Source organism: Sylvia atricapilla, chromosome 1 (assembly GCF_009819655.1).
Source record: "Sylvia atricapilla isolate bSylAtr1 chromosome 1, bSylAtr1.pri, whole genome shotgun sequence".
In the NCBI taxonomy this organism is placed as follows: domain Eukaryota; kingdom Metazoa; phylum Chordata; class Aves; order Passeriformes; family Sylviidae; genus Sylvia; species Sylvia atricapilla.
Window position 1 is genome coordinate 45,044,086 of NC_089140.1, and position 27,943 is coordinate 45,072,028.

General features: G+C 34.0%; 1 protein-coding gene across 1 annotated transcript in view; it reads left to right on the forward strand.

Annotated features, from left to right (window-relative positions):
• The window catches only part of ULK4 (unc-51 like kinase 4), a 211,895-nt gene that overhangs the window by 22,315 nt on the left and 161,637 nt on the right, over window positions 1-27,943 (forward strand). The window contains exons 15-19 of the mRNA XM_066321372.1: window positions 166-212; window positions 1,020-1,098; window positions 12,536-12,643; window positions 16,906-16,989; window positions 24,731-24,892. Coding sequence (XP_066177469.1) covers window positions 166-212; window positions 1,020-1,098; window positions 12,536-12,643; window positions 16,906-16,989; window positions 24,731-24,892 — 480 coding nt within the window. The remainder of the gene's footprint in view (window positions 1-165; window positions 213-1,019; window positions 1,099-12,535; window positions 12,644-16,905; window positions 16,990-24,730; window positions 24,893-27,943) is intronic.

Here is a 27,943-nt window from a genome sequence, read left to right on the forward strand (position 1 = left end):
AATGTTTGCACAATATCTGAAGTATTTGTCTGTGTTAATTCTCTTAGCAAATGTTATCCAAACACATGATTATGACATTACTGATATTTTGAGTTCTTGTTCATTATTCGGAACTATCAGATCATTGAAATTCACTGGTGTTTATTTATCTTCTTTAAACTTTAGTTTCCTATATTGATACAGCAGTTGCGTGCAGCCACCAACTGGGATATGTAAGTAACAACTATTTTAAATTAATATGGTCAAATAGAGACGTGTCACTGAATTTTATTCAAGGTATTTGTTAACAGGTTATTTGAGGAGTGTTTTAGCCTGTCAGACTGCTGTGGTATCTGACTGGCAGTGTGATGGTATAAAATGAATTTTTTCAGCATTGAATTAATATATTGCTGTTCTACAGGACCAAAGTTTATAGAAAAACTCTAAAATTTTATCTAGATCATACGAAACTTAGTGTATCAAATAGAGTTACTTAATCACTGAATAAAATAACTCCATACCACAATACAGTAAAATGAATATCATGGTAACTCTTTTTTTCCCCTGATACCTTTCAGGAATAGTTCAATGTGATAGTGCCCTCTGCCGTTTGTTTCGTAAATGTTCATTTCATTATTCCAATTTTTCCTTTGATGAAACATTGAAAACTGATCTGTTGATACAGATTTAATTTCTGTCAGCTATCCTGAAAAGTCCAAATTACCTGTAGGAGTTTTTTGTATTATATAAAAATGGAACATGAGCATGACTATTAGTAATCCATACAAACTATAGAACTTCACACTTTAGAGCTAGAGGAAAGAAATGTCTTAATGCATATATTTTCTGCTAAATTGGGTTGAAACACTGAAATAACTTGTTGATAGAAAGAAAATAGGAATAAGAAGAAAATCTGAACTGTAAATAGGACATCAAATCTTTCTGCCATTAGCAACCTGTGTAGAAATAAACAAGAATTGTTTTTGTAGTATTTTGTAAATATACTTCCTGCACCTACAAAATATTTATTTGATACACAGACGTGCTAACGTTGCTCGAGTGATTGGTTTACTGGCGTTACACACATCTGAACTTGAAGAAAATGTACCTGTTTCTGAGGTAATTTCTTTTTTTTTTTTTTTCAGCAGGGAGTTTTTTTATGCTTTTACTATTTTATGTCAGAAGCTTTCACAGCTTTTTTTTTTTTTTTGAACCCTGCTTTCTTTTTAACTCTGTGTAAAACTGTGATATGATCAATTTATTAAATGTTTAAATTTATGAGCTTATTCTATGTAGTTGAAGTTCTGATATTTACTAACCTGTGGCCACCAATTGTAAAACTAGCATTTTTCTCTCCTTTTCATAAAATCAACTAGTCTGTCATACTTTTTGTGCATGAAAGAAGAAACTGTTGACACCCTTGGTTATCCTGAAATGCAATTAGTGTAAAATAGTACAACTGATTCTTGGAGATCTTCTTTTCAAAAAAGAATTTAAGATGTGACTAATTTGGAGTTTCTCACAGTTCTTGAAGAATGTGCGTAATGGAGGGCGAGCAATTTTCTTTGGAAATAGAAGTACTTTTAGTTCTTGTTTGATATTACATGGTCAGTAGTTGACTTAAACAGAAGACTGACTAGATTAAGTGGTTTTATTGTCTTTTTCTTGCATTTGACACAAGCACACAGATGGTGAAATCTTGACAGAGCGTGTTATTTAATGTCTCTTTCAAGTGTGAATGTGACATCATTTTTTCTTCGTGAGGTGAAGCCAGAATTTCAGTTTAATGAGTGTTTGAATGTAAGACCCAACTGCTAAACACAAGCTGTAAATATGCCTGTGTGCTGTGCAGATCTGGTGTAGGATGATGCGATTAGTGGTTAATACCTGACTCTTGGAAATGAAGCTAAGGAAGTTTTTGCTGGTTTAGGTCCCTCTGATTTCTTCTTAATAAAAATTAGAAAATACTTTGATTAAGCTATGTTGCTTAACACTGCTGTTCTCTAGTGAAAGCTGAACTCAAAACGTTGTTAGCTAGGGTTTGCTGTTTGTTTTGTAACGTTCCAAAGTGAGGCAAAAGTCCTTATAGTTACAGTCACTGAAGTTTGGTCCAAGTCTTTCGATGCTGACAGTTTTACAGCAATTGAATTCCAGGTCACAATTTAAGTATGCTCTTTTATGTAGCAGATTTTTTTTCTGATAGTTAACTTCTTCAAGTTAAAATACGCAAAAGTAATTTTGAGATGTTCATGTGGCTTTTGGCTTCAGGTGTTTGTTCTGGTGGTTAACACTAGTATGTTTAGCAATAGTTTCCCTGTCTTCCTAGTTTCCATCAGAAAACACATATCCTAGTCAGCTTTTGTATTTAAACGCAAAAGATAGAAGTAAATACACATTGAACTGTAGTGTTTTTTTGCTTAAAAATTTTCCAGTGACTTTTTTTATTTTATTTTTTTTTAATTTGAACATGCAACTCATGCACAAATGGAATTTAGCATTTTTAGGAGTATCCATATAGTTCAAAAACCAAGTTAAGTCCAAGACCAGTGACATTTAAACTGAAGGACTGGAAAAGAAAACTAACTTTCATTTAAACTTTCTGGCCTCTTTCTTATGTTAATTAAAATTAGTTTTTATATACATTCTTTGAGAAAATAATGGGTTGTGGTTTTTTTTAAATTAACAAGTCTGAGTCAAAAAATGCCCCTACTGTGCTGTATTTAATGACATTCATTCCGAATTTTTTCTCTCTAAGCAATATCGCTGAACTAAAAATTATTTTAGTTACACAAAATTAAAATGAGGAAAAAAAATTGAATGCTAATATTTTCACATGCTCAAATTTATTTTTGCATCTATAATGTAAAATCAAATAACTGTAGGCAGTACACAAAACTCAGTAGTTGATTTGTAGGAGAAATAGGAGGGAGTAATTTAGGAATTTATCTGTAGTTTTATTCCCTCTGCTCTCCTCTGAGGAATCTGAGTTGGTTGAACATTCTTGTTAACTGTCAACTATTTTATGTTATGTGATGCTTAAAAAAAACCCACCTCAAAGCAAACCTTTCTATCAGCATTATATACAGAATTAAATATAATGCTGTAATTTATCCTCTCATATGAGCTATCTGAGGCTTCAGGTAGAGTTTATTTGTGGCTGTTGTGATCTGGGAAATGTCAGAATGAATCTGTCTTGAGCTGAGCAACGTAATCTAAAATGACATCCTGTGATCCAAGTCTTACCATCTGAAGATATAGAAGATCTTGGTCTCTTGGTATGGTTTTGTGTTTTCTTTTCTCTTCCCTTCTTAGTAACTTCTAATTTGGCATTTGATTTGATAGCTGTTTGACTTTTTTTTTTTTTTTTTTTTTTTTTTAACCTGTAAATAGAAGTGATCTCCTTTACCTCCAAAATTTGTTCCCAAGTGTGAAAAGTCAGTTGAGAACTTGTGGACATGTGAATGTGGAATTATTTTTCACCATATGTGTACCATGCTATTTATATCAAGTTTTCTTTCCAGCTATCACTCATTCATGGCCTCTTTGCAGGTGGTGTGTTTTTTTTTTTTTTTTGTTTTTTTTTTTTGTTTTGTTTTGTTTTGGTTTTTTTTTTTTGTTACCTCATTATTCACACATCACTTCCTTGTGATTTTTACTTTTTTTGCTTTTAAAGTAATACAGGAGCTGGTAGAGACTCATACAGGTTGCCACGGCTGGCCCTTGCATATTAAAAAGCTGACTCTTTATTTCTAACCCCTATTGCCTTTTGCCCACATAGACATTTACTTAAGGATAGTTCATCTATCCTTGAGGTTGAATCTCTACCATTATATTTTTGTTGGTTTTGTTAAAATGGTTTTATAAATAGTAGCAGCATTAATCTCTAAAGAGGCAGAAAAACTTTAGGAAGGAAAAGAAGCCTCAACCTCATTCTATAGGCTAAAGTCCATTATCACATAGTGCATGCCAAAAGTCTTTAATCTATTTGTCTTTAAAAAATTAATGTTTTGGGATTTTTTAAGTGTTTTTTTCAGTCAAGAGAGGAACAGTAGTTTCCTTTGAATGTAACCACCAGAGGTCCCTAAAACACAAAATAAAATGCATGTAAATTAATGTTTTACAGACTAGACAAGCATGGAACTCTGTACTATCATTATTCTGCTGATGTAGTCAAGTATGTAGGTCATAGTAGAAAAAATTAGAATAAATGAATATTTATATCTTTAAATTCAATTGTGGTTGATCTATTTCCAGTTAAGTATTTTTAAGAAGTGTGTTGCATTGATTAGAAGATGACACTGATCTTAGAATACAATATGGGAATTGATCTCTTGTATAACTGCATATGAAGATTTTTATGTGCAATTTCTTCTATTGTGCAGCTGCAATAAAAGATTTCAATAGGTCATATATTTTTTCCTGACTTAATATAATTTTCCCCTCATGGAATTGCCTTTTATAAGTCTGAAATATTATTTATTACTAGTTATCTTAGGAAAACACTTAAACTTGAGAGTTTCATTTTTGTATTTAGATTTTGAAACTGATTATTAAAATTCAGTGAGAAGGCCCCATTCTTTCCAGGTTTCTGTTCTTCATCTTACAGGAAAAAAAGTTCTTCCATAGTTGGGAAGGCTTTTTTCCATGTATATCTAATTTGGTATATTTATTAACAGAAGATCTTGTCCTTTCCTTTCTGTGAATATACTGGGCCCTCTGCCACCTAGGATGCAGCCATTCTGATGTGATATTTCAGGCTCAGTCTATTATTTTAGTAAGAGATGATAGATTAACTTAACAGTTTGTCTCCATGTCAGGGAGTAGTGACCTTCTCTGTCTGGTAGGAGACCATCCTGGAGCTGTTCTCTGCCTGACCTTTTTGGTGGCAAAATCCAGTCCTTTTCCTTACCTTTTTCGAATTTGGTACATGGGAATATCAATCTCACCCTATGGCCTAGGCAGTTGTGCCTGTTTTTTTAACAGACCTTGATCTGGATGTTTAAGGGGTTCAGAGAACCTGCTGCAGCCTTCACACTGTGAGCTTCTTTACAAAGCCTTTGTCTTAATGTATTCCATGGCCAAATTAATAAACTAAATATCCTATGAAGAATGATAGTATATCAGAATATCTGTATAATACTGAGCTTTGTCCAAGTGGTGAAATATCCAGATTTATTTTCATTCAAACTCGGTATAATTTGAGCATTTTTATATCTGACTTTTTGCTAAAGTACAATTTAGTAGTGGTTTTCCATGGCTGGAAAGCAGCTGTAGTGCCACAGGTGTAGTGTTATGACCTGTAAATTGTGTCTACACTGTTCAAGGTAAGTCTACAGTTTATTGTCATTCAAATTGTTACAGAATGCCAGTTTTTAAATCTTATTCCTAGCTTACCTCTCTGATAACTCCTGTTTCTTGGTCTTTGTGTCTGCCCATATTGTAGGGAGTTTCAAATAAAAATGGTTTGATTTGACAATTTATTACAGACCTATTTAGTTTTAATACTGTTTTATTGAAAGATGACTCTGTAAGGCTTCTCAAAAATGATCATAATTTTAGTGTATCCATTTTTTCTACAAGGGCCCTTTCCTTGTTTTGATCTGGTGTGTCTTATGTAAAAAAAAAAAAATCTAACAAACAAACAAAAACCAACAGCAAGTTGAAATAAAACCCACCGGAATTAAAAAAAAAAAAAAATCTGTGGTCAGGAGGCAGAATCTGTGCATGTGAATATTTACACATGTTCCTATACACACATATTTTTAGATTCCTTAAAACCTTGCAGTTATCTTTATGACAAAATCAGGATTCTCACTTAATGCTTTGGTAAGAGTGAGAGGTGTTCCATTTAAGTTTTTTGAATGACTTCTACTAAACTTTCAACCTCTATGATAAATTTATTCAATTCATTTTCAACAACCTGGTTCATTGAATTATAACTTACGTACTTGCCTGGAGCATGTGGCAGGAAAACAAATGAAAAATTGACATTTCTCAGGTAAATTAGCAGAAACTCATGGTATATTTGAGAGAAGTTCTTCTGAATTAATAAACAGAAAATAGAAATATAATTAAATCAACAGTGAATAGATCAAGCATGGCAATTCTGGATTGGTGGAGAAATAGTAAGACCTTTTATCTTAACTGAAGATTCTTCTTTTTCCTCTCTCAAAAAATTTTTATCAATCCAATTAATTGGGCTTGCTGTATGTTTGAAGTCCAAACCAAGCTGGTAGTTGAAAACAAGGATATTTTCAACTAGGAAGGAGAAAACATGAATTTCTTGTTGCAGGATTAAATCACTTTTTGCAGTTTTCTTAAATTAATTGACTGAAGCAAAGACTACTATTTTAGAAGACATTTAATTGATACTGTTTTCATAGTCCATTAAATTTACTCTATTTTCTCTGACAGGCAAAATAGTATATTTTTCCATTAATATTATTAGTGGTGCTGCCAGTATATGTTTGTAATAGTCTTCAGTTTAGTGCTTATCATAGTAAAACTGCTGTATTGTGTTTATTTTTTTTCCACAGTTCTGTTATTTTTGGGATGATGATCATCTGTGCCTCTAGGACCCTTTCCTTCAGTAGATAAATATCTGTCTCTGGAGTTGATATTATACATGTCCTATCTGTTATATACATCGGAGATACATTTGGGGTGTGAAAGGCTGAATGAACTAGATGGTATTTCTGTAGTTAAAATAACTTAGCAGGAACTTTTTTTTTCTGTGGGAGAAGTGAAATATTTGCTTTCCTTACATTGCTTACAGTATCAGCAGAACCATTAAATATGTACAGAAAGAGAAATGTGTAGTTGGCATTCTGTCCATGAGCAAGAGAGATCATATGGAAAAAAATTTTGTACGTAAGCTTCTTCACATGAAAGAAATTTGTTTTTTCCATTAGCTTTGGAAGACACATATCTGTGTAAGGCCTTAAATATTTCCTGACATTATTCTGTTATTGTTTATGTGATGTTTGCAAAGTTGCATCATATAGTATTGCAATTCTTTGTGGCATGCTGTAAGTTCTGATTTTTGGGCTTGTTTATTTCTCTTATTACTATTAAAGTTTGACGTAGCTGAGAATTTGGTTTTAATACCTTTTTGGTGCTGCAGTCATCTTTTATGCCAACCAACTTTGGGTCCGTGCGAATTGCTGTACAATTTGCAGACTGAACTGTTTAGTTCTTACAGCTACATGTATACCTTAAAGAATTACTCTAAAAGAGAGCCCTTCCTCCACCTCTGTTTGTCTTGCACGTGTGAGTTAATCATATCATAGACTAGTAACCAAAGAAAATAATCCAGCCTTTTCCTCTAAAGCACACGCTTGATTGACACGATGAGGCTACAGCATGTTTTTGTGATGGGAATTGCACACTGGTGGTAGCTGAAAAGCCTAATTTCCTGCTGTCTTCTGATTACTGCACTAAGAACCACTCAAAGCAGACTCAGTGTTAGGCAAGCTCACTTCAATATTAGTTGTAGTCATAGGTTTTCTTCTAAATACCAGACCTTTCACTATTATCTGGGGGGAAAAAAAGTTATTTCAGTCTGAAACATATTTTAAAAAGGATTCTTTAGGGAAGAACTGTTGTTTTGTCCAATTTGCATCTTCACTGGGCAGAATGAAGGAATTGGTAGTACTCAAAGGAAACTAATTTCAAAGAAAATTTGTGGAAATTCCCCTATATTTTTTAAAAAATATGAGATATTCTATGTAGAAATAATAAAATATATATGTAGAATATTTTAGATTTATTGCTGAGCAAAGTGGATAAAAGGCCCACTGTTTGGAAGATGATTATTTGGAGTAACTTTAAATCAATTCATGAATAGAGTAAGAAGAAGGAACAGAAAAAACCACACTTGCTTGGATGTTCCTGCCAACTCATATTCTATGGAGACTGATTTCTAGTTTCAGTTTGCATTTTTAAATGTAAACTGGCTTCAGTTGGTCACCACTGACTTGAGTTTTGAAGGCAGAAGGCTTTGCCTTTTGGGCTCCTGAGCAACCTTTTTCTTTGCTTAACTTAGTTAAAAATGAAAACAGGATCTCTTCTGTTAGAAGCAAATATTTCTACCTGATCCTTCCTGTGATTAAAAAGCTTCAAACTTTTGGGCTGGGGTAGAAATCAGATGTTTACATGAACATCTGCTCCTGAGCTCATGTGATTATATGACTGTCATGACAGACTGAGGGAGGTAATAACTTTTTTTTCCCTTAGAAATAAAACCCAGCACCCAAAGAAACAAACTCCAAAGCTTCTTAACAGTACTTTTACATCCAGTTTTGATTTGCTAGCAAATGTACCAGATCTTAAGTTAATTGCTTTCTATTTGTTCCTGATTTTATCCTTTGGGATCCTTTGATTCCAAAGCAGATTGCATCTCCTTTCGAGTTCATGACTTCTGGTTTGACTACTTATCTACTAAGACCTCTTCCTCCAGCAGTTACAGAGAAGTTAAAAAGATAAGAGTTTACATAATGAGTGAGTTTTATGTTGTATTCTCCGTGGAAGAATGACACCTCCATCTTGTGTTTTTTCTCTAGAGAAGTTCCAGGGGAGTTGCAATATGTCTTTCGTTTTCTTGCTTTCCTTCCCCCCTCCCCTTACCAACTGGGCAACATTAATGCCACATCCATAGTCTGGTAGTCGGACTTCTCTTCAGTGCTCATTACTTCATGACCCAGTTTGAATCAAGATGTTCAGAGAAACCTGGTAGGGGTTTTTTTCATATACCCTTTTAAAGATGAGTACTTGAATATTACTCTAGTTTCTCTTCTGGTTAGTGGTACTAAAACCATGGCATACTTTCTCAGCTGGTGAGAGTGCTTTTCTCAGAGGAAAGTCAGCTTGCTTTGCCATTACTTGCCTACATTACATAATATGTGTGTGTGTACTCACAAGAAAATGAACTAAATATAATTTCCATTATGCTTGAGGCATAGACAGCTTTTATCACTGTAAGGGTTTGGTTTGCAGAATTACAGAGATATTTTAATTGCCACTAATACTTTCAGACAATCATGTTAACAAATTAAAGATGTAGTAAAATTGTACATCTGTACATTGCCAGTCTAAAACTTAAGGTGTAAAATGCCTTCTTTTTTGAATATGCTTTAATTTTCACTTCTGGACTCTTGTAACTGCAGGGAAACTTCTGGATGCAGCTTGAACTAGATTGAGAATCTGCCATAGGTGATAGATCAATTCCACACACTATTGTTGTAAATTAAGGCAATGGTTGTCCAGATATGAAATTTTCTTCCTTCATTTCGTTTTATAACCATACTAAATCTACTCAGTTTGACAGCTAGAGTAAAAGGTATAGGTAATTTATTAAATTTAAGATGCTTTTACTAGACAGTGTAGGACTTGCAGTTCATTACTGTTTACTTCTGTGAAAGGGAAAATGTAGGCAGGTTGAAAAGAAAAAGAATGTACTATAGGTAAAAAGCAGACTGTCAATCTGTAGTTAAAATAAATCTGATTTTTCTGTTGTGCATTTTCCCACACACACTGTGGTACTTTCTTTACCTAAAATTTGTACCACCCTTTAACCACCTAGGTTAAACTAGGCAGACTTTGTTTTTCCAAGTCTTATTTCATCCTTTCATAAGGAAAAATATAATATTTTAAATCTTGAGCAAATCACTATTGTCAAATTAGAAGTGTCCTGTCAAGAACAGGAAACAGTCTGTCTTCCTCCTTTTTACGTGATTTAAAGTGTGCTTGTGAAATTATGAACACTTCATATAATGTAATATTAAATTTATTTTGTAAAAAATATTCCTGTTTATATATAAATGTTCTTATGGTACAGACAGTGAATCACAGCTTCCTGTTCCATAGCTTCCATTGCAGAGGACACAAGAAGATCTTAAATAGGTTATTGGCACAGGCACTCTGCCTCTTCAGTATGTGACATAGTCTGTGAACACCATTTCCTGCACTTGTATAATATTTGATTATTTAATTGTGTTCATTGCAGAGAGGGAAATCACAGGGCGATTGTGTACTCTGTGTGCACTCTAGAGAAAACGAGGCCGTGATCTGAGTGTGGTAAATAAAGTCTTTTATATAAGAGATTATGGGTGTCATCTGTAATGTGTGATAATTATTTCATGTTCAGTGCCTTCTGCCATAGTACTTAATTCTTGTTATGGATCTTCTTACAGTTACTGAAGTTAACCCTTAATGGAGAGATTGATTATAACATAAGGAGATAAGAACTACAGACTTCATGCAACTTCTGTTTCTCTTTAACAAAGATGTAACCATTTTTTCCCAGTCAGTCACTAATAGCTCAGATTTCTTCAAATGCATCTTCCCTCTTGTTTAATTAAAGCTTTTCTTCAAATAAAAACTTGAATTTATTGCAGTGTTAGCTAGTTTTTTGGCAAGGTATTTTTAGTGCACAAAAAAGAGAATTGCTTAATTTTAATTTTGTTAACTCAGTTTTACCTCTTCTTTCATTTACATTTGACAAAAGAGTAGGAATTGGATTATGATTACTTCCTTTTCTTATCACTTTAGAATAAAAAGAATAACTAGAATCTCTTCAGAATAAAAATAATAACTTGTCTAGCATCTTGAAGGAGAGTGAGAAACAATAATTTCTGTTCACCTATATGAAATGTTGCTCTTGGATTTAAATTTCATTAATTTTAAATTTTAGATTCTTAATTTTAATGACAAATAAAATAATTAAAAAAAAATGAGCTACAGAAGATGGATAATCTACCTGATATATTTAATGTTAATGACTGTTTCATTGAACTTTGATTGAGTGGTAAGGCATTAAATAAGCCAAACAGAACTTAGTACAAGTGATTATAGTGAATATATAATTTACTACATACAAAGGTTAATTCATGGATTTATTTAATAGAATATAGAATTTAGAGAATTGTAGGACTGCACACATAAATGTATTTTAGATAATGTGTCATCAAAATTTTCTAATATATTAACCATGCTTTAAGGAAACAAGTATTGCAGGTGCAAACCAGTATTAGTATTGATACAGGGTTTTCTGCTGGTTGAGGTTCATCATTAAAACTGATACTTTTGAGCAGCCTGCCTTGATCCTTTATAGGAGATGTGCAAATTGATTTGTATTTTTTTCAAGTTCTGCCTTGCAAACAAACAGGTATAAGTTAGGTGTCATGGTGCTTTGATGTTCCTAGCAAGTCTGCTCAAACTATTGTCAGCAGGTTGTATTATTATGCAGTTTATTGATTTTGTGAAGTTAGATACTATCTCATGGTGGGTTCACCCTCAGTATGAAGAGGCAAAGTTGTGGGATGTTAACTGGGTATGTGTAATCTCTGTTAATGCCACACTGACAACATACTTTTAATGGTATTGATTCCACAGTCAAAATAGTTCTCAAAATATATTTGCTCACAAAAGCAAGAGTAATTCTATATAGCTGTATAAAGGAAATATAATAAAGGAGAAAATGCTGTTCATCGTTTAGTTCAGAAATGCACTCGAATAAATTTGATTACTACTTTCTCAAGCTGATATATTAGAATGTTTAAAACCTAGTGATATATTTGTTTCTTAAATATGAATGTAAAGCTTCTCTAGAATGGTAGGCTAATTAAAGTTCTTGAATAAAATTTGTAGAAAGGCTCTGAAAGCAGTTCAAGACCACAGCTAATGAGCATAGCACTACTTAAGAAAAAATGGGGAGAAGGTCAAAGTTTGTTTAGTAGATCTTTTTGCTTTGATTTGAAGACTACATTTCCAGTTTTGATATGATTTTGCTGTACAAAGATTGGAGTTATGAAGCTGCTAGGGTCAGAAGGTAAAGTAAAAAGAGAAGTTGAGGATAAAAACTCCTTGGTGCTCCAAGGAAGAAGTAGTTTACTGCCAAATACTTTTGCATGGGCAAGGGATTTCTTACTAGGTCACCTGCACAAGGTGCATCAAATTTAACAATTTCTTTCCACTCCTCTTTATTTATAATGCGTCTATACATATGCACATATGCCTATATGTAATATATGCTTTGCATACAAGAAGTTCATAAAATACAAAAAACTAAAATTGTATGTCCAGTTCTTACACAGTAAGTCACCTGTAAACTTAGAGCTCAGGAGGCAAAACTTAAATAGTTCTTATTCTTTGATACAGTATCTACAAAAAAGACATCATTAGAGGTTTCTTGTTTGTTCCTTTTGTGACCTGATGGTGAGAACTTTCAGATCTTCTGACAGAAACACAGGAACAGCAAGCAGGCTTTTCTTTTTCTGGCAGATCTATTTCTATTGTCCTGAGGAAAATGAAAGAACAGGTAGCTGATAATCTGTCACCTTGACAAATTCCTTATTGAATTTTTCTCCATATTGTAATAATTTTTTTTCTTTCCTTCAATGCTTCCTAAATCTCTTGCAAATGGCTCTTCAGCAGAAGTGAAGAGTGCATCAGTAAGATGGCATTTGAAATAGAGCTTTTCACCTTTAGCAGTATGTTTTGCTTGACAAAATACATGTGTTGAACTATTGATTGATTTTATTTTTTTTTTTAATTTTAGGCAATTGCACTTTTAACTAAACTAATCAGAGAGAACTTCAGAAACAGCAAGTTGAAGCAATGTTTTTTACCAGCGCTTGGGGAGCTGTTTTACCTCGTAGCCAGCAAGGTAAGACTGCAAGTGGTCCTTGAAAATTTGGCCAATGTGAAGAAGTTTCCCATGGAAAAATAGACCAAAAAATCAAATTACTTATTCATTTGCATGGTCAACAGGTTCTGGTCTTTCTGTCTTTTCTAGTACTTATTCTAGTTTAACAAATATGGTAGTCTGATAATTTACTTCATCTAATTAAACAGTTTTTTTCAAGTGTAGAATTTTAACTTCGTAGAAGGGTTTAATCAACAACCATAAATACTGCTGGCCTCCAAGTAGCAGATCTAAAGGTTCAAGCATCTAAGCTAGAGATGTTGATTAAACAGGATGTATGGGGACAGCCCATAATATCAATATATTAATCAAATAGTGTATCTATACATCTAATCCGTATTAAATAATCTTGTAGCATTGTTGGATTCACCGCACTGTGGAAAAGGAAATGACATGATCCTGACGAATTTCAAATGGACTTGTGCTTGTGTTTATTCCTGATTAAAACTGTTTTACATTTTCAGTATAGAAAAAGTGGATTCACATTGAAAGTAATCAGAGGTTATTTGTAGAAAAGAAATACTGTCAATATTAAGAATTGAAGTTGACAGCTCCTCTAAACTATCATATCTTCTTCTTTATTCTAAGAATAAAATATTCTTTTACTTAACAAAAACAAAGGTATTTTCAAGCAGAAATAGTCTAACCTTGGCTTCTCTGAAGCCTTTGTATTATCTGCATCATCTAATAGCTCTGAATGCTGACATGTTAGTTTACCGAGTCAGTTGGTAATGGAGCAGAAGTGACAAATGAATCATTACTTTGGCTTTAGTTATGGCTTTGTGCTGAATTTCCAGATTTTATTTTCTTTCTCCTCTAACTCCTTTGCATGTTCCACAAGATGCAGTGGTTGCCTTGGTTTTTGTAGAGTAACAAGCATTGCCCCATTTTTGTTGGATAGCTGCTGAAATATTTGTTGAATACATGCTCACAGAACTTATAATGAGAAATTATGTTCTGAAAAATACATCCGCGGTCGCAGTTTATGTTTAATACTTGCTCAGTTTCCTCAGGAGAAGAGATTTATACCTGCTGTAATCAAACAAATAAACTGAAAACTCCAACTTGAAAATTTTATTTGACAGGAATTTTTTTGCATGGCTTGATTTTATTTTGAAATTCAACTCCAATAGCTGAAACAATTCTATTGACACTGGTTGTAAAACACCGAATGGTTTGCACAGATTTTTTCCTTTTGAAAATGTGAACTGACAAAATTTTCAATCTGTGTATGCATTTCACGTTGTTTAAAGCATTTCAACTTGCATCTAAGTGGCAATTCTGTCAGGTTTCAAGGTTGGTTTTATACATGCACACACACAAAAATATTAATTGGCTGCATTATGTTATAGCTAAGAAATTATTAGAGCATAGGAATAAATATTTGGACACATGTGAGCTCAAGACACCGTATCTTGGTAAAATTTAAAAAATATCAGTGTAATTTTTATGCTTGGTAATACTAAACATTCAATTTTTTAAAGAAAAGTGCTTTTCATTTTTCTGTTCTATATGTATTTAAGTTCAGAATACTGTAGTGTTGCAGGTGTTTTGTTGCTCATTAAACTGCTGAACAGTAGTGCTGAATGATCTTGCCAAGATCATAAAGCAAATCAGAGATAATAAAATAAATGAAACCAGAACGTTTATTGCTAGCTTATATCTTGAAACAGCAAAGCCTTATGATTGACCAATAAAGAAAAATTAATCACAACTGCATCTTATTCATCAAGGACTATACACTTCTTTTTTCTTGTTTCCTTCCATTTTGTGCTTTCTTTGACTTGCTTGATTGTTTTATCAAACTGCTAAATATTTTCATTTAACCTGTTAAGTTTTTGAAGGCATGGCTGATTTTATTTATTAATTTATTCCCACTGGGGTTTTGTGAAGTGCTTCTAGGTCCAGCCACAATTTTAATATTAAATAATGGTAAAGATTATTTCTTTTTCATGTGAACATTTGGTTAATCATAAATTATCAAATTATTAAAATCAAGTTCAGCTGTTTAGGTGCAGGATGATTAATGAGATAAAATACAAGATCACTGTTTGCACTTCTATGGCTTAGAAAATACTAGGAAATGTTCAAATAATCATAATGGTGCTGTGCAATCCTAAACTCTGTTGTTGTGTGTGTACTTGCTTATGAGATCTCATAAGTAAGATCTTACACTTCATCTCTGCATTTTTATTCCAAAGAGAAGCCAAGAGCAATTCACAAGTAGCATGAGCAGACTCCAGGGAGCATGTTCTCATGCTCTTGTGTGGATTGCCTTGGGGAAATGCTTTCAAATTCTGTGTAATATTTTTACTCACTTTGTGTTGTTTGTGTTATTAGGGTGCAGAACTTAAAGTTTAATCAAAATCACCATGGGCTGTGAACAAAAAGTAGGAAGATTCCCCAGTATTTGATGATATATTTAAGTTTATTAAGTGTCAAATGCTGTATGTTATGTTTAGGTGATTAGGAATGGTACTAAGTTTCATACCCCTTTTGCCCTTTAAAATTTCTAAATAGAGATTCAATATTATAGAAACTCTTCAATCAGTTTGAAGAATGGAAAAACAATCAGTGGTTTAGGATTCCACAATTTCTTAAAGCTTTTTATTTTATATCACATTTAATATGCATGGTTACAAAAGAACTTGAAAGAATTTCTAATTAAATTAGGTGAATACAATAAGAAGCCCAGTTCCAGAATAGATTGTCATTCTAATTCTGTTTTGACTCCTAGTGTTGTCCTGCTTCTTCCAGGTAGAAAAGATTCCACTTTCGCCTGTTTGAAAGTAACCTGCCTTTACTTTCTTGAAACTTGGGCTGTGTTTTCTTTAAACTTACACACAACGCCTTGGAAGGTGGTGATTACTTGTCAGCATGTTCTTATTCGGATAAGATGGAGGTGGAATGAAGTGGATCTGATGAGTTTGCTGGATGTCAAGCCACTCTTGTTATTACTGTTTATATTGTCCTGTACATCCTAATACAAAGTTATTTTAAAAAAGCTTACAAAGGAGATATTTAACAAGCTCATTTTCTCTATAAATATGTTACAAATAAAGTTTTGTTTTCAATAAAGAAGGAAAATTAATTTTACTAGACCACTTAGTAATAGTCTTCCATGCTAATGTGCCATGCTTTAGTTGAATGCCTGAAATGATCATATCGTATATGTTGAATTACTGTAAGCCATGCAGAAATCAGCAAATTTAGAAAGTATCATTTGTTTCTGCATTATCACCCCCACTTTGCCTATCCTATCCTTTTTATTAAAACCAGTTCATTAGAATGCTAAAAAATAATTTGAGAATATAATTAGTCGAGTTCAAGAATTGTCTAATTTCTGAAGAAATTACGGTTTGTCATCTTTTGTCTACTTACTAAAACAAGTTTTTCATGATTTCATGGCATGTAGTCTTCACATCATCTAATGCCTATTGTTTCTCACTTTCTTTCCCAAAAGAGACTATACTTTTTTTTTCCACTTACTAATAGCTCTGTGTTACTAGCCTGGATTTGGAAGTTGTTGCAGTTAAATCACAGTATCCAAGTGTCCCCTTTTAAACATAAAATTTTACAATAGGCTGTTGCAAGGACAAGGAGAAGTTAAGTTCACTTCTAGTGGAAGAATTAAGACTGTATTCAACTAGTAGTAAATCAGCCTCTCTAACAGGGTGATTTCAGGGAAATACACATTAAGATCTTGAAACAGTGTTCATATGTCCTGAAGACTATACTATACAGTAAATTTTCTTAAACACTTGGTTTGCTTTAAGTCTCTTTGTATGAGCATTTTTTTCAAAAGAAAGTTTACTTTTTCCTACAAAAAAAAAAGCTTTTTGTTTGTTTCATATAATTAAATCATTTTAAAGAGAAGCATTTCTGCTCTTTGAAGTACTCAAAATGGTTGAGAGGAATGCAAGAACAGACACTTGTTTGTGTCTGTGTGACTTAAAACTAATTGATCAAATGCAGAAATATTAGGACAAACTGTGCTATGGATTTTGGAGACAAGTAAGCTAATAAAATATCAGTCTCTGTGCTCCACATGAAATAACATTAAATAGTAATAATGTCCTGAAATTTAATATATTTAATTGCATATGTTAATTTGAAATGTGTATAATATGAACTTTATTAAGAACATGCTACCCATTTTTTATCTGGCTGAGATTGTTGTGATTTTTTTAATTTAATCAGTTGTGCCGTTGGCTTCATTTCAGGAGGAGAAAGGGGAGCACCCCAGGGAATGCTGGGCTGTTCCCTCAGCTGCTTACACTGTGCTAATGAGGTGTCTTCGGGAAGGGGTAAGGCTCTTTCATGGTCCTCAGCAGAATTTCCTCACTGTAATAACCCTTTAGGCATTGTGTGAGGATTGTAGCCTGCGGCATTGCAGTATCTTGTCAACCAAGCATTGCTCTTGAATTTAAATAATCATAAGACCATGACCTAAGCAGGAGATTAATGCAGTGTTGTTCTCTGTACATTCAACATTTATGTATTGCTCTGTGTGTTGGGGGAAATCGGAGAGTAAATATAAATTACTGTTAATAAATGTGAAATTTATTAATGATGTAGTCATCTTTTGAGAAATGTTCTGACAGCTTGTACTGTCCTCTTGCAATTTGATTTTCATACATCTTTGTAAATCTTTGAGCAAAATTTAAGGTTTTTTTGAAGTGGATGATACACAGTTTTTAAAAACTGCATTGTTATCCTACTGGCTTGTCAGCGTTCTTATGAGGCAAAATAGTAGTAATTAGGTTTATTCTCATACATGCACTATACTGTGTTCTTCATTGGTGATGGCTTAGCTGTGCTAGAAAAAAGGAAGAAGAAGAATATGCATATAGTTCTATTTGTAAAATAAAGAAGAATTGAGTGGAGGCTTTACATTCTCTGTTTGTATGAGACCACTTTACTTTATTTTTGCCCAAGGCAAAGCTCAAGGCAGAAACTTGTCAGAGGTTGCTAGAAGGTGGAGAGCAAGAGGAAGTACCTTTTTTCCTTGCTTTTTGAGATCTTTATTGCCTACGGATTGTGATTAATAAAGGAAGAGCCTAGATGCATTTTACTATGTTCACGTGACCAAGAACACAGAAATGAGTTTGTATTGAGGACAATTTCCAGCTCGTAATTAGAGTAAGATGTCACTCTAAGGCACAGTAGTGAGATGCTATTTAATTATAAATTTACTAATGGAAGACTTGCTGTACCTGAGTATATAGTGTGCAAAAACTTAATCAAGACATCCGTAAGACAGTAATTTATTCCTGTAAAATAAAGTCACATCTTAGTCCTGAAACATGCCAATTTTTTCTTAATAATTTATCTTGATATATTTTTTCTTGAAAAAATGACACAAAGTAGAAATATATTTGCCATGCAAATTGAATTTAATTAAGGATAAATTTAAAATTATGTCTAGGCTAGCCATGTACATTTGTGCGCTTCTATACTTTCTGTTTGTGAGGATGCTCATTTGTAATGTAGAGATATATATATTTAAAACATGTTTGAAGCTGTAAAACTATACAAGACTTTAGTATGGAATGGACCTCTGGAGGTCATCTAATCCAACCTCACCACAGTAGGTCTAAATAGATCAGGTTGCTCAGGGACATGTCTATTAAAGTCTTGAGTATCTCTAATAACTATGGTCCCACAATCTCCCTGAGCAATGCCTGCACCTCCTTCATAGGAAAAAGTTTCTACTTGTTTATGATTGAGGGTTTCGCTTCTGGCCATTGCCTCTTGTCCTGTGGCTATGCAGCTCTGAAAACATTTGTCACCAGCTTTTCTTTTTTTACAAGTAGGTAAGCTTTGCATTCTTATATTAATAATTAAAAAGAATGCATAATTGCATAATGAATTAATTGCAGTTGTTCTAAGCTTAGTTGTGAGTTAAATAAATTTTACATCAGGATGTTTTCTGAAGTGATTATGGGTATATTGTCTCAGTATTTATGAAAATGGCAAATTAACTTTTTGTAATAAGGTCTGAACTATGACAGTGTATTGTATACGCATTATAAATACTTCTAGTTTTTATTGCCAGTTAAGAAGCTTTATTTGATGTATTTAATAAAAATTCAAGAAGATAAAAGCAGTTTGTCATTCAGTACTGTACTTATATAGTTTTGAGTTTTGTAAGCTAAGTTCGCTGTTCTTGAGTTTTATTATGAAGTACTCTGAAGTGTTCTTGGCCTTCTGAAGTTTTATAAGATTTGTCATTATCAAAGCAGAATTGCCCTCTGAAACAGAACAGTAGAACAGGAAGAAGTTTGAAATATGTGTGTGTCCCTTTTATTTGCCTATAAAGGAACGAAATGTTCAGAAAATGCAGGTAGTGTCATTTCCACGTACCTTCCGTACTTGAAAATCTAACAGTGACAAAAAGGTGTATGGGTCAGTGAAAGGAGTTTTAGGGTGATGGAAGTAGAAGATTGGGAAAGTCTTTTATCTGTAGGGGAGCACAAGTTCAGATTTCCTGCATTTCAGTGTTGTTGACTTGAGATAGAAACTGATCTTCAGCTCAGGCAAAGAACAGTTGAGTTCAGTTATGTGTCAAAATAAGTGAATTGGTACTTTCTTAAATAAGTAGATGATAGGATTGATTTCATGTCTTTAGGTATAATGTTGTGGTCTGTCAGACTGCATGTAGTAAACATTCCAATATTTATTTGCTGATCTCTTCCAACAACTATTTCCAACAGTGAAACAAAATACCTGTTCCAAGCATCTGTATTTGTTCAAGTTCTAAACATTTGTGTGCAATCTCCAAGATAGGAAGGTCCTGATTTCTACTGCTGAAGTGTATAGCTCTTAGAGATCCTGTTTTATCCAGTCATGGAAAAATACTTTTTTTCAGAAAGGATAGCCTTTTTAATATTGAGTACCTAATGCTATTGTTACAAAATTTTCCTTTTACGCATTTTGCTTCATTTATTCTAAACTGCTTTGCTAAAGCTCCCCTTATGTACTTGACTCTGAATGGATCATCCTATGTGTGATTTGAATCTTGTCATTTCCTCTGCATATATTGTTTTTCTTTTGTTATTTTTAAGGTTAAACTTCTCTTAACCTACTCTATGTGAAACCTTAGCTTTAGTTTCTGTTTTACATTTGCTTCTATTCAGTCAATCCTTTCACCTTTTTGCTTCTCTGATTTTATTTTCATTTGCCCCTCCCTTCCTTCAGATCCTCTCTAGTCTTAGAACTGATAATCTTTCCTATGTCCAAACCACATTTTGATGTGTTTTATGATTTTTCTTCTCTGATTTGGTTTGGATTATCTTGCTTGGATGAGATCTCTCACTGAAACTAGACAGGAAGTCTGAAACTGTGCAAGCCTCCTTTTTAGTCTTCCTGAGAATGGAACCATTGAAAAATCAGTCAGAAACTTCATATCTGTCCATTTCTGCTCACAAGTGGCATGTAAATATAAAATACACAATTACATGCAATTTTACTAACAACTTCATAGACTTGAAAAATATATACAGGCGATACACTTCGGTGGATAAATGAATATATACATATTAACTGTATCTGGCTTTTTCAAGGTGCATTACCCTCTTATTTTATAGAGTGGCACATGGAGAATATATTTGAGTCAGAAATAGCAGATGAGTTTACAAAGGATAGTTTTCTGTCTCTTGGGATGTGCAAGGTACTGTGTAAGCAAGATTTTTAATAAATGAGATCTTGCCAGAAAGCTTTATAGCATACATTTCCTTCTTCCATATGGACTTCTTCCTTTATGAAGAGCAAGATATAAGTCTGAGGGCTTTGGTTCTGAACAAATGAGATATTTTAATAATAAAAGATTTTTAAAAAATATTTGCCAACATATAATATAAGGCCATATGTTTTATAATGTATATTCTTAGCCAGAAGTGTTCCTTGATAGTGAATTTGAAGGGAAGAGGAGAAGAAAATCACAACTATTTTTTCAGAGAGTATAGTACAGCCTATAATATCACAGGGTCAGTTTGAATCATATATATTCTCATTTTTATTTTTTCTGTAGACATCAATTTTTTTTACTGGCAGAACTGCCTATAGGATAAGAGTAATTATCTGAATCATATACATTATCACTTTCATTTCTTCTTTAGATATCAATTCTCCAGTTTACTATCAGAATTTAAAAAAAAAAAAGTATTTAAAAGTTTTGTTTCTACATATTTACTCTTCTTTCTGAGGGCTTGATGTTGCAAATTGTTGCCAAACTAAGATTTATTTCTTAGAATCATGAATGCTTTGGAGGATACAGCTTTACTTCATTAGGTTATATTTGTAGATTTTTTTATTCTGTCGTCTTAGATTAAAGGAATAAGTGTCTTTAGAAGCTGATTTAGAAGAATTATGTGGAATGCAGTGTTACTTCCTAAATTCTTCAGCTTTTAATGTTTCTATATCAGTGTTATGCTGTTATGCAAGTGTATGTATCTGTATGTAGTATAAGATGATGGAATCATAGAATGCCCAGTTTGGAGGGGACCCACAAAGTCCTTCTCCTGTCCTGCACAGGGCATCCCAGGAGTCACACCATGTGCCTGAGGTGTTGTCCAAACTCTTCTTGAACTCTGTTAGGCTCAGCGCTGTGACCACTTCCCTGGAGAGCCTGCTCCAATGCTTGACCACTGTTGGAATGAAAAACCTTTTCCTGATATCCAACCTTAACCTTTCCTGACACAGCTTCCTGCTGTTCCTATTACTGACCACCAGAGAGAAGAGATCAGTGTCTTCCCCTCCACTTCCCCTGAAGAGGAAGTTGTAACTGCAATGAGATCTCCCCTCAGTCTCCACTTCTCCAGGCTGTGCAGACCAAGCAATCTTAGCTGCTCCTCATACAGCTCCCCCTCATGGCCCTTCACCATCTTCATTGCTCTCCTTTGGATGCTCTCTGACAGCTTAATGTGTTTTTTTTATTGTGGTACCCAAACCTGCCCCCAGCACTCAAGGTGAGGGCCACCCCAGTGCAGAACAGAGGGGACAATCCCCTCCCTTGTCTAGCTGGTGATGCTATCCCTGATGCACCCGAGGCTGGCCCTCCTGGCTGCCAGGGCACTGTGGATTTGTATTAAATCTGTCATCAACCAAGACCCCCCAGGTCTTTTTCACATAGGGCTCCTCTCCAGCCTTTTGTTCCCCAGTCTGTCTGTACATCCAAGGTCGTCCCAACCTAGGAGCAGAACCTGGTGCTTGCCCTTCTTAAACTTCATATAGTTGGTAATTGCCCAGATCTCTTAATTTGTCTGAGAGGTCTCTCTGCAGGGCCTCACTGCCTTCGGTGGGGTCAACAACTCCTTGCAACTTAGTTTTATCAGTAAGCCTACTTTACAAGGATCATAAAACGTTTTATCCTAACTTGTAATAAAATGAAGTTATGCTCTTTTTTGGTAGTATGTTGGTGAACATAGTGACTGTAACTTCAGTGCTTCCAAAATTTTTGCTGCACTCTTAAATTTATAACAGTCAGTAAAAATATTCAGTAGATTTCATTATTTAAAAAAAATTGAAGCAGATTTTTTTGAGGTTGATTTGCCTCTCCTCCCCCCAGTTAAAGTGGAAAGACTTGATTAAGAGGAGTTTCCTTTCAGTAGTTTGCAGCTTTTTATCCTTCCAGTATCCACACTTTCACTCAGGGCTCTTTTTCATTAAACGTCCCTGACTTCACTGGGGAAAAGATATATCTGCAAGTGTTCAACATAGCTGAAAATTAGGAGCTTTAAGTGGGCTTTATAAAACTAGTTGAAATCTAAACCCATTGAAAATAATGTATCTGCTTCTTTTTTTTTTTATACAGTTCCATTCATAGTTTTAGATTTCATGCTGTTCATGATGTGACAGAGGGTTACTGATATATGGAACTGTTTTATTCATATCTTGAAGATTCATTTCTGTTCACTTAAATACCTTACGTCCTGGTAACGTCACTGGATGACTCCTTTAGTTAAGAGGCCAAATATTAATTTAGATCAGGCTTCCCTTGCAGGCAGTAATTCAGCAGAAGATGGTACTAGTCTTGTTGCTTAAATAGTGCTCAGGAACAGATACCAGAGGATCTGAAATGGAAGGTCTCAGAAGGCAGCAAATAGGATTACTTTGGCATATCATTGAGCTCTTAGAGCACAGTGATGATGCATGACCATTTTCTAGTCTAAGTAGCAGGATAATCTGGAACAGGGCATAACTCATCCCATCAGTGGCTGAAAGGAAATAAAACACACATCTTCAGGACCAAATTTTGGAAAGAAAAGCTGTAATTGCATCTGGAAATTCGTTAACATGAATAATAGCTATTATCCACTATATATTTCTTTGATTATGATTAATTAATGGGATTATAGTTCATTTATTAAGTGTTTATGCCTGCTTAAATGAGGAGTGGAGTCCCAATTGCCAGTCTTGATAATCACTTCATATCTAAGAGAGACTTAACTTGACAATTATGTTTCAGTTAAGGATTTGATTGTTAAATGCATCAATTTAGTCAATTTGATAAATGCATGTATTTTTCCCCTAACTGTACCCCCCAAAAAGACTGAAATGAAGAAGTATAATTCACAGAAAAAAAGATTAAAACTGAACATTATTTATAAAATATTTTGAGAATTTTAATTTTAGGAAACATGTATGAGTATTTGTGTATTTAAGTCTTTAGTAGGTTAAAATAATGCAATATGTTGAAGTAATCAAAACTGTAAAGAGAAGCCTAAATTCTTTTTGGATTTCTGTCTGCAAATAAGAAGGAAGACCACAGAATTCAGTGCAGTTTTTATGTAAGAGTGTAACCACTTTACATGGAAATTGACTTGAGTATTTCTCTTAAATATTTTGAGTAGAGCTGCAGTTCTTTGGAAGAACAGGAAGGATTATCATGAAAATTATGAATGCAGCCCTTTTTTTTGGCAGCATTACACTACAGTTTCCAAATATTTCTACATCTAAAATATGTATTTTTGATCTACTAATTAAGTAGAAGGAAAAGTCGATATTGAATATATTTTTCTTGAAGTATAAGTTCTCCCCTTCTGCAAGGCTTCGTACTACTTTCTGAAAGGTTTAATTTTTGTTGCTCGCAGTTGTTGATGGCTCTTGTTGTGAAGATAACTGTCAGAAATCCAAAGCTTAGTAGACTAACACAGAGATCAGTTTAAGAAAGAAATCAATTAGATATTATTATGAGTTATTTGTGAAGTCAGACTATAAGAACAAATTGAATTATAAAAATTATATCAAAATTCATTCTTGCTCAATTCAAGATGCTATTTAAGAGACTGTTGAAAGGCTTCACTTTTTTGTAGTAAGACTGAGGTGAGGCAATGCACAGCCAATATTACACCAGCAATGTATCTTCCAGTTCTGTTAAAAGCTCTGATTTTAAATGAAAATGATTTGGTTATTACTAAAAATAGGAAGGATTCAGAATCTCATATGGAAATTTGGGACTTCTTGTAGTAAATGGGACCTAGTAATTTATCTTAAGTATTGGTCAGGGTTGTCTGCTTCAGGAGAAAAGAAGGGAGTTATGGAACTACTTAACTTGTAAGAAGTCTTTGCCTTTATCTCAAGATTTGTTGACTCTTCTGAATAACGAGGGTTTAATGTATTTTTTTTCCTAATGTAGCTGAATATCTCATAATTGTGCTATTCAGATCATGTTCTGGTGATGAGTGTTGACACAAATCCATTCATTTATAAACACTGATCATGGAACACCTCTAACATAATAAAAGTTTTTTATTTGTAATGACTGAATTTAGTTTGCAGTGATTATTTGGAGATGAAAAGTTTTGTATTCAATTATACCTGTATTAAATTTTCTTTGCAGTAGAAAAGAAAGTGGGGGGAAGTAGAATCTGTGAACATAAGTTTGTCGTCAGGTGAGGTTTCTTGAAAGCTTACTTTTGCAAGTATCAAAAAGAATTAAGAAACTACACTGACAATAAACATTGAATAAAATGTGGACATAGACAGTAATTAACAAAGAAATCACAAACATTTGCAAAGGTGTTTTCCTTCCTTTCCTTCCTATAGGAAGAGCGGGTAGTGAACCATATAGCAGCAAAGATAATTGAAAATGTTTGTACTACTCGCTCATGCCATGCACAAGGATTTATTACAGGAGAAATTGGACCTGTCTTGTGGTACCTTTTCACACATTCTACAGGAGATTCCTTGAAGATAACTCCCATTTCGGTAAGGAATTTTCTTTTATGGTAGTGTAATGCTTTGGCGTTTAGTCTGAAAAACTTTCTGAATTTGAACTGAAATATATTTGAGCATGTTTGCTGTATGTTCATGTTTTTTATATTTCAGACTACATTAAAATGTATTTGAGAAAGTTCTAAAATTGAAAAATGTGTTTATTACAGTTCAGTGCTTATGAATAGTTCTTGTGATTCATGATTTTCCAGAACATATATTTCCTTATGCTGGTAATAATGAGTTATATGTAAAAAGTTTGACCTTTCAAGCAATCTATTAAATTCTTGTAAAATTGAAATTTCTCTTTATTTATACCATCTCAAATGAGAATTTTTTATTTTCTTTATCCAAGTCTTGTTTAGATGACTTAGTTGAATTAAACATGTTTCTTTTTATAAAATTGTCAGGGCCTAGTCTTTGCCCTGAATTTTTAAGGCAATACAAAATGAAAACAAGACAAATAGAGTGATGACATGCAAGCAGAAAATTTGGAACAAGAGGATTTATGAGGTAGAAAAAATACTTAGCAGGACTGAGTTTAACCATATGTCTTGGGTTTTTTACTAGAGCACATAGTGACAGGACATGGGGGAATGGATTCAAGCTAAAAGAAAACAGATTTAGATTAGATATTGGGAAAAAAATCTTTTATTCTAAGGGTAGTGAGGTTTCCCAGAAAAGTTGTGGCTACCCCATTCCCTGGCAGTGTTCATGGCCAGGTTAGATGGAGCTCTTGCATTCCAAACAGAAAATGGTATTGTCACTGCTGCAACAGTGTGCACATAGACACATCTCGCATAAAGGTAACAAAAGGGAGAGGAATAAAATTTATGTGAAGCATGGCTGAAGAGGTGAATGGTATAATAAATTTATAATCTAAAAAGATTTCCCTATTTATTGATTTTTTTACATTAGTGTGAATTTGTGGCAGTCTTGCCTGCAATATAAACTGCTCAAACATTGTGAAAAAGTCTTTACATTTTAGAACAGGAAACCTATTAGTAAAATAAGTGTTATAAAAACCTTTGCTCTGTAGCATTTGAAATTCTTGCAAAAACAGTCTTAGAACTTTCATGGGTAGAGAATAGTCTATCTCTAATTATGTAAAGTATATATGTGTGAGTCTGGCTATTAGGCTGCTTTGTTAGAAAGGGTCTTTTTTTAGACTTCACCGATTTGATCTGTGAGTTTTATGCTTAAATCGCAACTACGTTTGCGAAAAGACTGGAGATAAGAGTTATGATTTCCTTTACTTACTGAGTTTTTAAAGTAGCCTGCTTGATCCTCTCTCCTATCACTACTTTTGCTATAAGGGTTGTTCTGTACTGTGTGCTTTCTATCCTTGTCAATCATTAGACTGGGCAGTAGTTATTTGTTTGCAACTAGGTCATAGTATTTTATTCTTTTTACATCTCTTTCAGCTAATGCTGAAAGTTCCCTCTTATTTCTCTGCTATCTGCTTGGAGAACTTTGCTTCATCATTTATCATTCCCTTGATTCCTGCAGTAGACTTCTAAGGCTTCCTCCATTTGTAGGAGCTGGTTGTCCAGTTATGCCTGTCTTGTGTACTGCAGTAAGCAGCATATCCTGGAGAAACTGTCTCAATTGCATACAGACACTGAGCTAAAAATGATCACTAGAGGAAATATCAGTGGGCTTTTTCTGGTTTTTTTTTGTTTGTTTGTTTGTTTGTTCCCCCCCCCCCCCCTCCTGAAAATCCAGTTTCTTCTTGGACAATATAGTATGCTTGAGGTGGCCTGAGCTTTTTTTTCTGCTCAATAATATGCAGAAGTAACACATCTGATTGTCAAGAATGGACTTGTCATCAGTGGAGATTGACTATGGCTTTTTGTACCAGTGGGCTCAGAGATTACTGTCATCAATGCCATATGGTTTGCTCACTTTGCTCTTGGATGAGTGTTAAGAGACTATGAGAAGAGTGAGTTGTTGTTTATCCTTCTGTAACCTCTGCTTCTTTTGAGAGCCCGGGTCACTGGATCTTCCAAAGGCTGTAAGGTTCAGGTGAACCACTAAGAAGCCTTCTCTTTGTCATAGTGTTTATGATATGGATATCTAGCCTCCTTTAAGCACTACTGATGAGAAGAACATTTTCCTGCTGGAAAGATTGGAAGGTAGCAAAAACTGTGTAAGAGGAAGCTAAAACCAGAGGAGTTTGTTGTAGCCTAGTTTGCTCTCTATTTTTTTTTTTCTTCTTCATGTCCATTGATAGCTACCACTATGTACTAGTCAGTGAGGCTTTATTAATTGCTCAGTGCAGTTGGACAGTGCTGGTGTTTGTGTGCTCTCTTCCAAGTGGGTAGACTGAAAATATCATAGATTGTAAGTTCCTCAGTTTCTTCACCTCTTGTTCCTGTAGGTGTGATAGAGCAGCCTGATCTTTATGGGCTTCTTGTTTAGCCAGGTCTGTTAAGTGCAGTGAGTTTTACTGCAATATTTATACTCCACTTCCAAGTTGAATCATCTGGCACTCACAGGTTGGCGATGGGACTTGGAATGACATTGGTTTTGCCAAGCTCTTACTTCCTGATTCTTTTTCTTGTGTTTGAAATCTTCGTATTATAAAACTTATTAGGCTTCAGAAGGTACTCTAGAAGCCTTCTTACAGATAACAACTGTTAAGATGAAGCAGTGTGTTTTAGGAAGTCATGACAGTTGAAATTACCATAATTTCCTAGAGAAACTCAGGTGATTTGTGGGATATCCTTTCAATGGCAATTGACAGTCTAGGTTGGAAAGATGGTTTTTTTTATCATTCTGGTACTTTTTCTCTCTCAAAGTTGCTTAGCAATTTGTGCTTGGGTGTTGAGGCCAGCATTTTAAAAAGACCAAGTTGAGTGTGCACACTGACATCTGCTAAGGCAAAAATTTCTTCAACTTTTTTGCATATCTGTGTTATAAATGTACATATGCACAATAGAAACAAAACCATACCTCTTCCCAGCTAATGTTTGTTTCCTGTGATGGCAATAGGTTTACTGAAGATCCTACTTTTCCCCTGTATAGTTGCTGAAGTTTCAGTCA